The sequence below is a fragment of the Poecilia formosa genome, unplaced genomic scaffold, assembly GCF_000485575.1.
Source record: "Poecilia formosa unplaced genomic scaffold, Poecilia_formosa-5.1.2 Scaffold13, whole genome shotgun sequence".
Lineage (NCBI taxonomy): Eukaryota > Metazoa > Chordata > Actinopteri > Cyprinodontiformes > Poeciliidae > Poecilia > Poecilia formosa.
The window spans coordinates 1086194-1102200 of record NW_006799952.1 but is presented as its reverse complement, the minus strand read 5'-3'; the positions used below and the strand labels follow the sequence as shown (position 1 = coordinate 1102200).

General features: G+C 37.9%; 1 protein-coding gene and 1 non-coding gene across 3 annotated transcripts; both read right to left on the bottom strand.

The window, feature by feature from the left end:
* ces2b (carboxylesterase 2b) lies at positions 1–14449 on the bottom strand. Of its 2 annotated transcripts, XM_016668045.1 has the most exons (26): positions 14445–14449; positions 10595–10691; positions 9233–9425; positions 9009–9150; positions 8619–8752; positions 8388–8541; positions 8206–8310; positions 7200–7298; positions 6966–7109; positions 6795–6872; positions 6562–6709; positions 6310–6459; positions 5381–5453; positions 5127–5308; positions 4837–5029; positions 4605–4746; positions 3065–3198; positions 2813–2966; positions 2621–2725; positions 2446–2544; positions 2194–2337; positions 2015–2092; positions 1071–1218; positions 824–973; positions 667–739; positions 1–592 (listed from the first exon to the last, which is right to left on the bottom strand). In XM_016668045.1, the coding sequence occupies exons 2-26, from the start codon at positions 10656–10658 to the stop codon at positions 406–408; spliced, it is 3273 nt and encodes a 1090-aa protein (XP_016523531.1). In that variant the 5' UTR covers positions 10659–10691; positions 14445–14449; the 3' UTR covers positions 1–405. The 2 variants fall into 2 exon arrangements, with proteins under 2 accessions (XP_016523531.1, XP_007545574.1); XM_007545512.2 differs by lacking the exon at positions 14445–14449 and having other exon boundaries at positions 10595–10857.
* A 605-nt stretch (positions 14450–15054) lies between these two features.
* trnar-acg (transfer RNA arginine (anticodon ACG)) lies at positions 15055–15127 on the bottom strand. The gene has a single exon. It is a non-coding gene; the product is annotated as a tRNA-Arg (tRNA).
* Between the last annotated feature and the right edge of the window lie 880 nt (positions 15128–16007).

The following is a 16007-nucleotide window of genomic DNA, read 5'->3' as shown; positions in this document are numbered from 1 at the left end:
TTTTCCAGAGATTTTAAAGAAGAACAGAAATGCATTCCTCCCCCACTTATTCACTCGCCTTGGGCACTCTTTATGTCATTTACTCTCAACAAAGAAAGGCTTTGATACAGATTGTGAATATCGTTTCCCAACTATCTTGCAAATCCTCTGAAGTAATGTATGTAAAAAGAAAATCTCTCTTTCTCAAACATCAGTAGGGCTAACAGGTGTTCAAAGAAGTCAAAAATGTGTCGTTTTTCAACAAGACTACTTTCTTTATATTAAAAGTTGCTAATCTATTTTTTTTTTAAATTTCTTTCATTGAACATGAATACACATATTTCCCAATAACACTCCAAATATCAAAAATAAGTCGTTTAAATTTAAAAACAAGGGTGTTAGAGGCGACTTCCATATGATGCTGGACTACAGCTCGCTGTGCTGCACGTTCTCCTGAAGCTTCTTGATCTTCTCTGGCAGAGTTTGGGTCACAAAGACGAACCGGTTCTTCCTGAGGGACTGACCAGACACCTGCTCCTTCAAATCGAGAGACAGGTACTTTTCCTCCGCTCCATATCTGGGCCACTTGACGAGGCCATCGCCATTAGGAGACCTATAAACAAATATTGCTGTAAACTTTGTATTAGCTGTGTGTACTTTGTATTTTGAATAAGCAGCCGCTCTTACCCTGTGCGAGCGAAGTTGCCCCAGTAGTTCATCATGATTTTGCTAAACTCTTCCTCCTCTTTTGGACATTCATCTAAATTAATCAGTAAGCATTGGTGTCACTAGGTAAAAATGCACAAATACATTAAATATCTGGGGGTAAGTTAGATGCACCTACCAGCTAATTTTACATGGGTAGTTGTGAAGCAAAGTCCCAGCACCATCAAGATTTCATCCGTATGGTCACATTTAACAAAGCTCGGCCTTATTTTCTGCAGAATTGTGGGAGCGTGATGATACTCGTACAAGTACACAGCGGCGCCTGCATCTGGAGGTGGTACATGCAAGTGTCAATCGTTGGGGAAATACAACAATAGAAAATATCCAGTGAATAGATTCCTTGCATGGAAAAAAAATAAAAATACCTCTGTGAGCATTTGCCGCTTTAATGGCTGGAATAGTAAAAAAGAAATCTCCGAGCAACTCCGTATATCCATCTCTGTTTCGGATGCGGTCTTCACCAGATCCGGTGTATTCTTTAACAATCAAGTCTCTGATGACCGCCTGCTCAGGCTGAAAGGAGAAACAATTTATGAAAAAACCTAATTGTGCGAGGAAAGAAATGCTAAAGTATTCACACCCCTTATATTTCTTCACGTTACAAAACAACAAATTGCATGCATGTTTCATTGCGATTTACATGATCACCTCCCACAAAGCAGTACATAATTGTAGAAGGAAAATGGTGCATTGGAATTAAAGCCGTCAGACTAGAATCTGTCTACCGGCTTTGCTCATTTAAAACCCTAATTCAAACAATTCAATTTGCTTTGATCTAAACCACTGTTCTGCTTGGACCTCTGCCGCGATCTCAAGTTATTGGCGCCTTCAAGAAATACCATGAATTTAGCTCAATCGATCTGACCAGCTTCCTCACAACATGATTCTGCTACTGCCATGTTTCAATGCGTTACATGTGTGCTATATATCCTTTTCATTCATATGAGATGAGCAGTACCCCTTGATTTGTTGGAAGCTTGAAATGTTTTATAACCTCATCCTATTTTAAACCTCTCAATAACTTTATCCTTACAGTGTCAGTAAAGCCATTCCAATACAGATGCAAGCAATTGTAAAATATACTGGAAAACTCTGTACAACTCTCCTTCCACCTCAAAAATATGACCAAATATGTGTTGGTCAATTGGATCCAGTGCTTCCCAACCTTAGGAACACTGACACATGATACAGGCAGGATAATGATCTCTAAAGAGACTAAAAAAAAATCCCATAAAAATAAGATTAATAAAAATATTGAAGGGGTATAAATATATTTACAGGTTACCACAACAGACAACATGAGTCTTACAAGGGGGTAAAAGACGGACAGGATGTTTCTGACCAGCTCTTGATCCATTCCTTCTGTCCAGTTTGGTGGAGCATAGTGCTACAGAAAACAGATAAAACTTAGAATTAGCATAATTAAAACAACAACAAAAACTATGCCGAATCAGTGGTCTGAAATGCTCATAAACATTCAAAACTTACATCAGAAATAAGATAACCTCCTTCATGATCATTAATGCCAGTCATAAATGGCACAGTGTGGAGTTTGTGCTTCTGGAACAGTTCAGGCACAGGCTCGGTCAGGAAGTGTCCATCAATGTTTACAGGACACCTTAAACTTTGATCCTTGAGAGAGCAAGATGTGTTAAAAAAAAAAAAAAAAGAAAAAGTGGAGAGATTATGAAAAAATCTGCAGAAACTGAAGATTTTCTTTTTCTCCTTCCAGCATCTCACCTTCCCTAATGCCAGTATGGTGTCAATGTCCAGGTTCCTCATGCATTTAGCAATCTTCTCTGTGCACCCAAGGCTACATCCTGATGCGTTTACAACCGCCTGAAGAAAGATACACTCATTTCTTTGGAAACAAGAAATTAAATCATAATACACAACAACTAAAAAAATATCTCACCTGCATCACTGGGACAGCATCACTAACAACAAGAAGATCCATTGCAGCTGTGCCACTCTCGGCAATGGCTCGGTGGAACAGGCCATCAGACAGTGGAGACAGAAGCTGAGGATTTAAACGGTAGAACAAATTAGAAAGTGTGTTGGTGTTGGCAATGACAACAAAGAGAAACGTTTTCTGATGACTTCATACCAGGAGTGAAACGCTAACACCACCAGCAGACTCCCCAAATATGGTGACCAAATCTGGGTTTCCTCCAAAGCTGTGAATGTTCTCCTTTATCCACCGCAGGGCTTGGATCTGGTCCAAAAGGCCAAAGTTTCCTGGCAAATGCTCATCTCCAGTGCTGTATAAAATAAAGTGTTTTTTTATACATATATATATATCAAATCACCAAAATGCAATGCCGGTGTGCTTCCAATCATGCTTCAGTAACTTATTTACCTGAGAAAGCCCAGAGCTCCCAGTCGATACTGGATCAGAACCACAACCACATCCTGGTATGCAGCCAGAGCAGAGCCGTCGTACGCCGACGCCGACCCAAGAAGAAAGCCTCCGCCGTGGATCCACACCATGACCTGAGAAAGGAGTAGAACTCATTTGTTGAGCAATTTGCCTATTTTTAATATTCCAGAGCATAAGCAGGCATATCTCAAAGCAGAAAATGATTAAAACGGTGACATATTTCAGCAATTCAAACAGTGTGTTGCTCCTTACAGATTTATTCTGTTTTCACTTCTGCTTAAATGTTACAAAACATGAAACGCCAAACTTTCCTAAATGCCAAGAGAAGTTTTAAAAAGAAGAGTTAATAAAGAAGCTATTGTAGCCCACATAGTCCTGGGTGATAAGGCAACTTCCTCAGTCAGCATAATATCTGGTGTTGCCACCTTATCGTCAGAAGAATTTTGAATACTCCTCTTCACGGAATTGTTTTAATGTATTCACATTGGATGGTATTTGACCAAGAACCTGTTTCTAGTCATTCCATGGGGAATCCATTATGGAAGTCTGTACTTTGACTAAGCCACTCCAACACATTCTTACTTTTGAGTCATTCATAGGTGGGATTGCTGATGTGCTTTGGGTCATTTTTCCTGCTTCATAACCCATGAGTGTTTGACCTTAAAGTCACCAACAGATGACCATACATTCTTCATTGGTGTAGCCGTTTGCTTGAAAATATTAGAGCACTTCAAGTGTCCTTCTGCTGACAAGTTTTATAATAATGTCAACATTTGCCAGTAGGATTGGACACCTGGTAGAAGCACCGATACCTGCTTTCATCATCACCACCAAACTGGCCTGACCTCAATCCCCACAAAGAATCTGATGAGTATAATCATAATACAAGAAAATAACAAGATCCAAAAGTCGACAAGTCAGATGAGCTGAAGGGAGAGATCAAACCAACCTGGGATTAAAATTAACACCTCAGCAAGCAGTCAGAGGTTGATCACCTCCATGAATGCAGTAATTCAAACAGAAAGAGTTTTGAGTACATGTGCTGTACTGTCCATAGACATGCATTTAAGTAAACTGGCTTTCCTCAACTAGTAATCAATTTTTATGTCTTATTTAATTTACTCAGAGTGTTTTGGATTTTCATTATCTGTAAGCCATAATCAAATTTAACCAAAATGAATCCAACAAGTTTGTGTACAATTGATCTGTTTAAAATTCAAATTACTTGAATTTTAATTGAAATTAAATAACATTTTCAGTGATAGTCCTACTTATTAAGATCTTTACAAAGTATACAACTAAGGAGGTTGGAATCACCAACATGCGTATTGTTTAGATAAACGGGGTGAAGGTACGTCACAGTTTAGAGCAGAACAAAAATTCCTTTTCTTCATCCCAAACCAACTTTAAAACATGCTGCATTCGTGTTCCTCAGAATCTGAAACTTGAGACTTTTGAATTAAATGTTTGCTTTGAACCTCAATGTCGTAGTTAAAGAGTTTAAGCAGAGGTTTCTTACAGGGAGCTTGGCATCAGCAGCTCTGTTTGCAGGGGTGTAAATGTTGAGATACAGGCAGTCTTCAGAAATATCTGGGATTTCTACTATTAAGCCCTTGAGTTTTTGAAGCAGCTCGTCGACGAAGTCCATATTTTGAATGCACCTGTTTAAAAAAAAGAAAAAAGTAAATTCTGGTGAATAAGAACTACACAGAACCTCCAGGTCTAGCGGATCTTAAAAGTAGAGTATATACATGTTGGGTTGCTTCGTGGCGTCTCTCAGTCCTTGCCATCCCTCTGCAGGCTGAGGTGCGGCCAGTCTCAGGGTGGGGCCGAGGGGGGGCTTAGCAAAGGGGACGCCCAGGAAGGCGTGGACGCCGGTCTCCTTCCCCTTTACGCTCACATACTGACCTTTCAGTCTGCCAAGCTTTGTTTGGACCTCGGGTGCTGTAGGATTTTAGAAATTAATCACAATTCTATTTTAACACATCATAAAATCTCTGATTATACACAAACAAGAATAAAAAAAAAAATAAAGTTATACATTTTTTGTTCTCCACATCCTTCCTATGCTGCTGCATCTTTTTTTGCAGAGTCTGGGTCACAAAGATGAAACGGTCCTTCCTAGGCACCTGGACTGGTACCTGCTTCTTTAAATCAATAGACAGCTGCTTTTCGTCTGCTCCATATTTAGGCCAGTTGACGAGGCCGTCTCCATTGGGGCACCTACAAACAAACAACATCTTCAACGTTCCATGATCTGTGCATTCTGCACTTTTAGTAAACACTCGCTCTTACCCTGTGCGAGCAAAGTTGCCCCAGTAGCTCATCATGATTCTGCTCAACTCTTCCTCCTCTTCAGGGCATGGATCTAAATTGGTAATGAAGCAGTGAAGCCGTTTGGTGCTCCAAATTTTTTGTTGTTCTTATGAATGACAAACCCCACACATTTTCACACAATACACTGCGTTTACCTGCAATATGTAAAAGTTCTTCATTGTGACATTATTTTAACAGAAATTTGTCACAGACTGTGGACCTGAGGTTAATCAGAAGCAATATTTAGGACCGGTTTTCGGTTCCTTTGGGTCTCTCTGCCTTCTATTGATCACACAGATGCTGTCTGGTAGGGAAGTCTGATGCTGGAAAGCCGTTGGACATTTGGCTTTTCCTTTCTTGGAACTTAAAACTAAACTATAAACAATTTCAAAAAATGTCTTTACTTCATGTCAATCAAAGTGCATATTTCTGCCTCTCTCTGCTGGCTCTTGTGTGAAAAGCAGGGTTTATCATACATGCTATGTCATACAAAGACCAAACAGATCATTTTTTGAAGGCTTTTTATTTCCACTTCTGATGGAAGAAACCTATTCAAAATTAAATATCATCTGAATGTCTCAATCTGCTGTAGTATATTCATTTAAGGTCTGTTGCATAGCAACAAACAAATGGTATTCCCATGCATTTAAATGCATGTGAACATCTTTTCTGAAATTCATATTTACTACATTTAAATCATTTTAAAAATAAAATCTGTGGAACAGAAAAATATTTAGTTAAAAAAAAATGCAACGTTAGGATTTTTCAACACCGTTTGAATAGTAAATATTTTACATCTTTCTATGCATGGATATGTTCAAGGTAGGTTTGCATGCATTTTATATTAGGCCACTACACCAGTCTTTCTGAGGCTGACCCATTCTCTACAGGGGCTCAGTTGAACTTACCAGTTAGCTTCACATGGGTGGTTGTGAAGCAAAATCCAAGCACAGAGAAGATCTCATCTGCATGGTCACTTTTGACAAAGCTGGGCCTTTTTTTCTGAAGGAACTTGGGAGCGTGATGAAACTCGTACAAATACACAGCAGCGCCCGCATCTGGTGGGGCATAAATTGGTAATTGGTGTAATATTTCTTTAAAAAAAAAAAAAAAAAAAAAAAAAAAAGACTTGAACTTTGTATTTGCCTGGAAGAAAATACCTCTATGAGCATTTGCTATCTTAATGGCTGGAATGTTAAAAAAGAAATCTCCAAGCAGCTCGGTCATTCCATCTCTGTTTCTGATTCGGTCTTCACCACTTCCGATATATTCATTTAAAATTAACTCTCTTATGGGTCCATCTTCAGGCTGAAAAGAGCAGTAAAGTATGTCAGAAACATTTGAAAATGTATGTTAACCATAACATTAAAATATCAGACAATGAGACTCTTACCAGCGGGTAGAAGAAAAACACCATGTTTGCAACCTGCTCTCGGTCCATTCCTTCTGTCCAGTTTGGAGGAGCGAGTTCCTAAAGAAATAGAACAAAACTTAAGCATGCGAGGCATTTATTATTACAGCACTAAAGAAATGCTTTTTAGTGATCTAAAATCTTATAACTTACACCAGGAAGGACAAATCCCCCTTCATGATCATTAACACCAGTCATGAAAGGTATAGTGAGGAGTTCACGCTTCTGGAGCAGCTCAGACACAGGTTTGGTCAGGAAATGCCCATCAATACTTACAGAAAATCTCAAATTTGGATCCTTGAGAGAATAAAATGTATAGAAAAGATTATGTGAAAAAAACGATTCTTCAACCATAGAAAGGTTCTACTGTTTTCACCAACATCTCACCTTCCCCAATGTCAATATGGCATCAATACAAAGGTTCCTCATGCATTTAGCAATCTTCTCTGAGCTTTCAAGGCTACAGCCCGATGCATTTGCAGCAGCCTGAGGAAAGATTCATTTTAGTTTGTTAACACATCCTGTGATCAACTGATATTTCTGTTAAAAACCCAATATTCACATACAAACAAAGACACACTGCCTCTCTTCACTGAACAAACAAAAGGCTATTTGTTTTTTGTTTTTTTTATTAACTTCTCCAAAGTCTGAAGTTGTTATGCATTTCCTGAACATTTGGTACAGCCGCCTTTAAATTTGATACCTCCGGTCAATCAGTACACATTTTCAGCTCTGCACTCCACTTTTCTATGACAGTGAGATCAGCTTCAAAACATTTACTTAGTTGACCTTAAATTGTGTTTGAACTAACCTGGCGGTATGCTCAGGGTCGGAGTCCATTTGGAAGAACCATTTGACTTAAGTATTTACAGAAAGATGATGCACATTTTCTATAATTCTGTTATGTGAGAAATGTTCTGCCATTATCTGTTGAGGTAGCATCATCAGAGCAAGTGCTTAAAAAAAAAAAGAAAACCTCAACAAGCTAATAAAAAAAAGCTGGTTTTGTTCTGGGAACTGGTCTGCAACCTATGGAGATGATTGCAGAAGGATCTACAATCAACTTAAAATCAAGAACATAATGATGCATGACACAGAACTATGCCAGTGTCTCCAGTCAGATTTTTCAGATCCACCGTCACAAAAACTGCTGCAGAAAATTGGATAGAACTGAATTGAAGGCACTGTATTTTAAGCAGGTCTAAAAATCAGTGAAAAATAATTATAGAATCCTCACAAAAATTGTATTATTATTTAGCAAACAAAAGCTATTTTGGTCATTTCAACTGAGATAAAACAACAAATAAAATGTCTCATTTAGTATCAGACAGTGACGGGGAGAAAACGAGATTTTTTTTAAACACCTGGTTTTTACTATAAACTGACAACTGACCTGCATTACTGGAACAGGATGTGGCATAAAAATTGCATCCATTCCAGCTGTGCCACTCTCAGCAATGGCATGTTGGAACAGCCCATGAGACAATGGAGACAGGAGCTGAGGATGTAAATTGCTGTACCATTAAAACCAGGATTTGTTTGCAAAAAACATTTTCTCTCCAGATGATTTCTTACCAGTAGGGACACACTAACTCCACCTGCAGACTCCCCAAATATGGTGACCAAATCCTGATTTCCGCCAAAGTTGTGAATGTGCTCCTTGACCCACTTCAGGGCTTGGATCTGGTCCAAAAGACCAAAGTTCCCAGACACATGCTCATCTCCGGTGCTGCATTAAACACAATGTGGCAGAATGCGTTTTGATCAAAGCAAAAGTAGCAAGAAGTGATAATTTCATTCATTTACCTGAAAAAACCCAGAAGGCCCAGTCGATACTGGATCACAACCACAACCACATCTTGGTAGGCAGCCAGAGCAGACCCATCAAACATTGAAGCAGACCCAATGGCAAAGCCTCCACCGTGGATCCACACCATGACCTGGAAATATACAATATACATCTATAAAATCCAGTTTTGTGATTCAAGGCAGTTGGAAAAGTTATCTAGATTTTTTTATTTTTATAGTATACAAGTGGAATGTCTTCAACAATATTAAAACTCTGGGGTAGAAAAGTAACAAAACGTAATCCAGTCACTTGTTTGCCCACCTCTTCACGTTTGTCTCAAACCAATTTGAAGCCGATTCTCAATGATCTAACACAGACACATGCAAGCCAGACCAAAGGTTTCTTACAGGGAGCTTGGCATCAGGAGCTCTGTTTGCAGGGGTGTGAATGTTGAGATACAGACAGTCTTCAGAAATATCTGGCATTTCTGTCTTCATTCCACTGAGTTTTTCAAACAACTTGTCAACAAAGTCCATATCTTGAATGCACCTGCAAAATATACATTTTCTCAATAATCGCTTTAACAGACCTTGCAAGACTAGAGGTTCCTAAATAGAAACATGCATCGTACATGTTGGGTTGCTTCGTGGCGTCTCTCAGTCCTTGCCATCCCTCTGCAGGCTGGGGTGCGGCCAGTCTCAGGGTGGGGCCGAGCGGAGGCTTAGCAAAGGGGACGCCCAAGAAGCTGTGGACGCCGGTCTCCTTCCCCTTTACACTCACATACTGACCTTTCAGTCTGCCAAGCTTGGTTTGGACCTCGGGTGCTGTCAGGATAAAAAAATAAATTAATTAAATAAATAAATAAATAAAAATCAACATCCTGAATCATTATTTAATAGTTTATCACAATTTTGCTTTTCAAATTAATGCTTATATTTCTGGTTGTTTCCTTCATCATATTTAAAGAACGTACATCATTTTTACAGCAGATCCCCATGTTTCTGTTGAAGCTAACAGCTATTAAGTGTCCATGTCTGGAATAGTGAAATATACAAAAAAAAAAAAAGGGGGGGGGGGGGTAAGTACAAGGCAGTTGAGAATGCATCCAAAATAGTAAGTATAGAAAATTTGAAGTTTTCATCTTAAATATAAGTTCAGATTTTAATTTATTTAGTGTGGAGGAGGAGGAGGTCGGGTGAACTGCTGTCTGAGCGGAGTAACCAACCAGCACTCAGAAGAGGGATTTTTAAAAACTGCTCTGTGTTGAGCAACCTCTCTGTAATACACTCCAGTTGGGATGGATTATTTGTGACAAATATTGTAAATAGAAGCATAAAATCTGAGGTGGCTTTCAGACTAAAAGTTGCTTGTGCTCAGGACAGACAGACGTTAGTAGTTGTACTGCACTGTCACAACCCCGTCCCCAAAATTAGAAGGACTTCAACTCAGTCAAATAAAATGGTAAAATGTCTGGTTTATGATTTGTGGTGAATTTGCACGCTTTGTTCATAGACCTTCTGATTTTTACATTTCAAGTCTAAACCTATGGCGCTTTTAGACCAGACATTCTTTTACTGCTCCAAACCCTAAAGAAATACATGCAGGATTAGTTAGACACTTAACACTGACAAATATAAATGAAGTCTATGCAATCAGGTTTATTGCACAATGGGAGGGGCTCCACCAAGCCGCTAATCATGCAACCGTCACTGGACCTGTTATAATGTAATCTGTCACCCTTGGGCACACCGAAGCATTAGGTAAAAGGTAAAAACGGACAACACCCGGAACAGAGGTTAAATAAAATCAAATCAGTATTAAGTTCACTACTGCTGCGATACGGCACTGTGCGTGCAAAAATCACTTCTTTAACAACTTTTGACTTGCTACAGCTCGACAGGGAGGCTACTTTTAATCGTGAAAGCAACATCCTCGGTACAGGCTTGTCCGATAATGTGGAACTGAGAAGAGAAGAAAACAGTCTGCTTCTTACCTTGTAGATCCGCGGTGGCGCCTAGAAACAAAACGGACACGAGCAGGAAAACGCGACACTTCATGATCTGGAAGTTCACTGTGAGACCACTGACTGACTGTGTGCAGCAAAGCCACCAAGAGAAAAGCTACCGCCTCCCGCGGACCTAGAGGGGAGACTGAGAGGTTCAGAGCCGAACATGTGCAATTTACCTGCAGAAATTGTCACGTGATCACAGACACTGATGCCAACAGATCAAAGTCAATCAGGCCAATAGCCAATAAGGTCAATGGTAAGGTTTCGTCATCCTCTGGAATAAATATTGAAGCGAAAGAAAGACAATAAAAGGCTGACATTAATACCAAGAACTAACAGTAAGATTAAATAGCAAAAAACGGTGTCGTTTGACTAACTGCAATTTTTGTCCAACAACCAGTATGAAGATAAATATGAATAGACTTAAGAGTCTAAGTATTATATTCGAGGTGTCTTCATTGAATCATACAACTTAGATACTTATTTTTTTTTCTATTTGTATAACCATTAGCAGCATGTTTGCACTATAACTAACAAATTTAAAACATTTTAGCAATAATCCATCTATAATATGAATACATTTCCTGTTCCCTATATACATTTAAATATATAAAATATATCAAAGTATGAGGAAACACAAGGATTGATTATTGCAAAGCTTGTATTATATTTGCAAAAAAATAATCAAAGATAAAAAATATACATATTTTACAAAACTTTATTGTACATTTTTTTAAATAAGCAATTTATGAATAAACTTAAATTATTTAAAGATGGATCAAAAGACACAGATCTTTGGAGAATTTTAAAAAAATTAATGGCACAGTTAAATAATTATTACCTAAGTTATTTAATGTCATTTGACACTCTTCACTCTCTATAAGAGTTTCTCACTCTCCATAAGCAGTTTGGTATTAAGTTCTGAAAATATAAAAACAAATGTATCCCTCATATAGTTTTAGGGTTAAAAACTATTGAATGATACATATTATATATATGCCAAAGATTATTATCATATTTTGGAAAAACTCACAAAATCTGATAAATAGGGCTATATACAGCATCCTAAAATCTATGCAAGTGTAAATTTCTACTATTAATGATTAACTTTTTTATAACTAACAAACTAGACACAAGTGACACTCTAAACCAGAGGTGTCAAACTCCAGTCCTCAAGGGCCACCGTTCTGCAGTTTTTAGATGTGCCACAGGTACTAAACACTGGAATGAAATGGCTTCATTACCTCCTTCTTGTGTAAATAAGTTCTCCAGAACCTTGCTATGACCTAATTATTCTATTTGGGTGTGGTGTAGCACAGGCACATCTAAAGGTTGCAAGACACCGGCCCTTGAGGACTGGATCGTTTGACACCCCTGCTCTAAACAAAGCCCCCACTAATCCCCCCCACACACACACACACACACACACACACACACACCAAAGAACCAGTTAAGGTTATAGCCTACATCTGTAACTTCAAATTATAGCTCATATTCGCCTCCCATAGACAGACAGTATAGGCATATCATACATTTTCTGACTCCTTAGAGTCTGTTGAACAAAAGTCTTAAATCTGGTGTTTTGTAAACAAAATTGTTCTTTTTTTAAAAATAAAAAAAATAAGTAGGCTTATTTGATACCAGAAACATTATGATTCCTTTTATTTTGTAGTTTCTGTTTATTTATTTAGGATATTTTAAATGTCTTCCAGTTCCAGTGTTAAATGTTCATTCAAATTTAAAGTTTGAGAATGAAGAGGACTTCTTCCCCTTTGGTCCTCCGCTCAGCAGCTTCTTTCTTTTCATTTGGGTTTTTATTTTCCATCACAGCATAATAAATGTTGATGAAAATAATTAATCTCTGATTTCATGTTTCTCCTTTTTATGTGTATCTGAGCAGGGAGAGTTTCATCAGGTGTCCCACAGCAGCTTGATGGAATCGGACTCCGGAACAGTCAGTAATGAGCCGAACGGGTCGGCGGTGTGTCGCTACAACCCGCTCATCTGAGGAGCCTTTGGTGGGGGGAGATTTGAGATCAAACAACCTGAAAACAGCATCACCTGTTGAGTTTGAGTCGCTACGTCACACTGAGCTGATGGACGCTGGAAGAGAGGAGATGCAGCGAGCTTTTCCTGCTGGGCAGATCTGAGAGAAGAAAATGAGGATTTAACTATACCGTCTTGATGAGAAGCTGCTTTCAGACCCAGATGAACTCCATCTATCCATGCCTGGTTCCCTTCATTCTTCCATCCTGGTTCTTTCATCCATCCATTCTTGTTACATCCATCCATCCATCCGACCGGCCGGCCGGCTGGCCGGCCCACCTTGTCATTATTCCTATGTTTACTGTATCTAGAATGTTTTACTTCATCTCCAATGTTTAACACAAAAGGAAACTTTTCCAGAGATAAAATTTGACATGTGATAAACATTGGCAATAATGTTAAACGTCAAGGATTAGCGTTAAGCATTATCCTTGATTAAATAAAAAATCGGAGACAACGTTAAATATCCTAGGCATTAAATGCTAAACAGAAGAGACAAAGTTAAACATTTAGTGAATAATTTAGACATCCTGTTTTCAAATGGTGATTAATGTGCAGATACACTTAAAGTTTATCATTAGGCGCTAGTTAAAGCGATTTTAATAAAGTGCAAAGGTGCTCATAAAGTGCTGTACAAGTTAGCTCAATAAAACTGGTGCCAGTGATGAAGACCTCTGGCCCATTTGGGACAAATAAGTGTCCACACCTTGCCATCATCTGACTCATATGAGGTGGGACCCTTTGTTCATTTACAAACCAGTCACAAGTCCATCCATCTGTTCTGTTGAGGATTATGTTTTATTCAACTGTCCAACCTTTTAAAAACAAAATATATCTTCAGATATTTCTTTTTCTCCTATTCATGACATTTAAACCTGTTTGTCCTGTTAAGTGTTTCATAATTTCTTGCTGCTTCTTAGCCATGTTATTGAGCAATGTAACTTTCTCATGAAATGCATTCTAGAATATTTGTTTTATTTTTTTGTGGTGCATGGTGTTTATTTTTACCATTTTGACTGGCAGAAAGAAATATGCTCACCTCGATATAACTGTAGATCACACCCATCCACATTACACAAACATCTGCCTGAGAGTGCTAAAGTCCAGAAGGCATTGTAACTTTGGGTAATAAAACAGTAATAATTATGCCAACAGTGTATGCTGGAATACTACGGGGGAACATTTCCCCCATAACAGTACAGTACTTACCGTTTTATCAAATAATTTTTGGTTCACGGAGCTAATATAGCTAGTATAAAATATAATTGTGACACAGCTAAATGACTGAACCTAGATATTGCAGCAACCCTCAGGTGGATTTTCATTGTGTTAAAAGCCATTTTATTTGCTGGGAAATACTTTAAGATCTTATTAAGAAAAGCAGCTCTGAATCGTGGCCTCATTTTGTTATTTTCTTTTACACGATTAGATTCTCCCAAGGTGAGAGGGTCACTTGTTTTCCATAGATTTAGAATACTGAAACATTAACAATATAAAATTAGACATTATGGGAAAAAGGAAAATGTTTTACTGTAAAAAGATATGTAATTGGAGAGCAGAGAGCAAATATATACACTAAAAAACAATGTCACATTCAAGGAGGTCTTCTGATGCAAAAATGCTTTTGTGTTTGATAGGGCATTTATTTAATCTCTCTTAGGTCTTTAAAGAACTGGAGGTGCTTGTATGTCAACGTGTAGTGGCCATCTGCTGTGCAAAGTTAACTGTTCGAGTCCCACTCCATACCGGCGATACAGCGTTAGGCGGTGGTAAAAACTTTTTTCGAGACAGGAGAAATGCGAGTTTAATAACCCTACAAAAAGCGTCTAATGTACTCTTAATTTAAATTAATCAATCAACCGTTTCAGCTAAAGAAGTGTTTTTGGGTGTCAAATGTGAACCGCCACAAACTAATCTCCTAAACGAGTTATTTAATGTTAGAATACAGTAACTGATAGGATGGCTTTATTTGGATGCTTTTTGACAAGTCCCGAAGTAAAATACTTGCTCATGTTAACTATATTTAATTGTTTTTCATGATTTTTTTTCTGTTTCCTTCTCTTAATTTGCTGCTTGAATATTACTTCTATTTCTTGAGGCATAGTTTAACGTATTTATTTCAGTTTCAAATTCTGTAAAGTAGTCAAGAATAGCGTAACAATTGCTATTGGCTGTTTAATGAGAAAACTGTAAAGTTTCAATGGATTCAGTTCGCTTTCACAACAAAAGAGCTTCCTACAATTTTTAGTGAACAACGTAATTTATGCTGGTGTAATTCTCGGTAATGTGTTGATAAGTGGAGGCAATCTGACCGGGTATCTGAAACTCGTACAGTTGTAAAAGTGTTAACTTGTAACAAAAGCTTAATTGTTTTTTTTAACACAGGGAAAACGTAATTTCGAGCCAGCCAGGAGTCGAACCTAGAATCTTCTGATCCGTAGTCAGACGCGTTATCCATTGCGCCACTGGCCCGAGATACGGCATGCAGAATTTGAAACGCTATTCCATAATTGAATCGATCAAAAATTAGTTCTTCCTAGTTTGTGTTTTCTACATTTAAAGCTGACAATAGCTACGCTAATTCGTTTATTTTATACATTTTAGAACAAAAGGAAAGACTTACATAATTTTTCGTCGTGTTTTAATGCGAAACGTATATAAATAACCAGAACGAAAGTTTATATACAAATTTTAGTTTTTAATGGAATACTACATTTAAAAGATTAACTTTTTTGGTGTACATTTGACAAATCTGGCATCCTGCTGTTACACTGAGTGGTGTTATCATAATGTGTCTCCAGAGGGCGCTGTTAAATAACAAAACTATAGCGAAACCTCGAGAAATGTTTGGGATTCAAATCAAGCTACTTTATTACAGACGAACTTCATGTCTCTGTATTGTGTACGAAACACTAATATTTTATGCTAACATTATCTATTAAATTCTGTAGTGTCATATACTGACAGATACTGTTACATCTGTCAGTATATGACACAATAATACAGTCTAAATTTCAAAATAAAATATATATCTGTATTCTACAATACATTTGGTAGTTGTTAGTTAATGGAGCAGAACATGTTTGAGAAGAGCATAAAGGTGTTTTGGCCATGTAATTAAAAACCTACATCTTGTTTTGAACCCCCATATTGTTAGATGTATCAAAATGTTTCAGATGGAAAAATTATATTAAATTTCCAGTAGGTGGTTAGAGTACCCAATGTGGACTATGTTTGAGCCCAAACCAGAAAGACTTAAACCCAAGTTAGTTAAGCACTTCTTTATGTGTTTTAAGTCATGTGGTAAATGCAATAGCATATTGCACGTTTTCTATTATGCAGCCATTTTACA

Bases quoted from the DNA above. Each gene is read 5' to 3' on its own strand.
- ces2b (XM_016668045.1), bottom strand. From the start codon at position 10,658: ATGAAGTGTCGCGTTTTCCTGCTCGTGTCCGTTTTGTTTCTAGGCGCC. The intron at 6,460-6,561 runs GTATTTTCTTCC...ATGCCCCACCAG, and splicing joins GATAGCAAATGCTCATAGAG to ATGCGGGCGCTGCTGTGTAT. The intron at 5,309-5,380 runs GTAAGAGCGAGT...GTTTGTTTGTAG, and splicing joins GGCAACTTTGCTCGCACAGG to GTGCCCCAATGGAGACGGCC.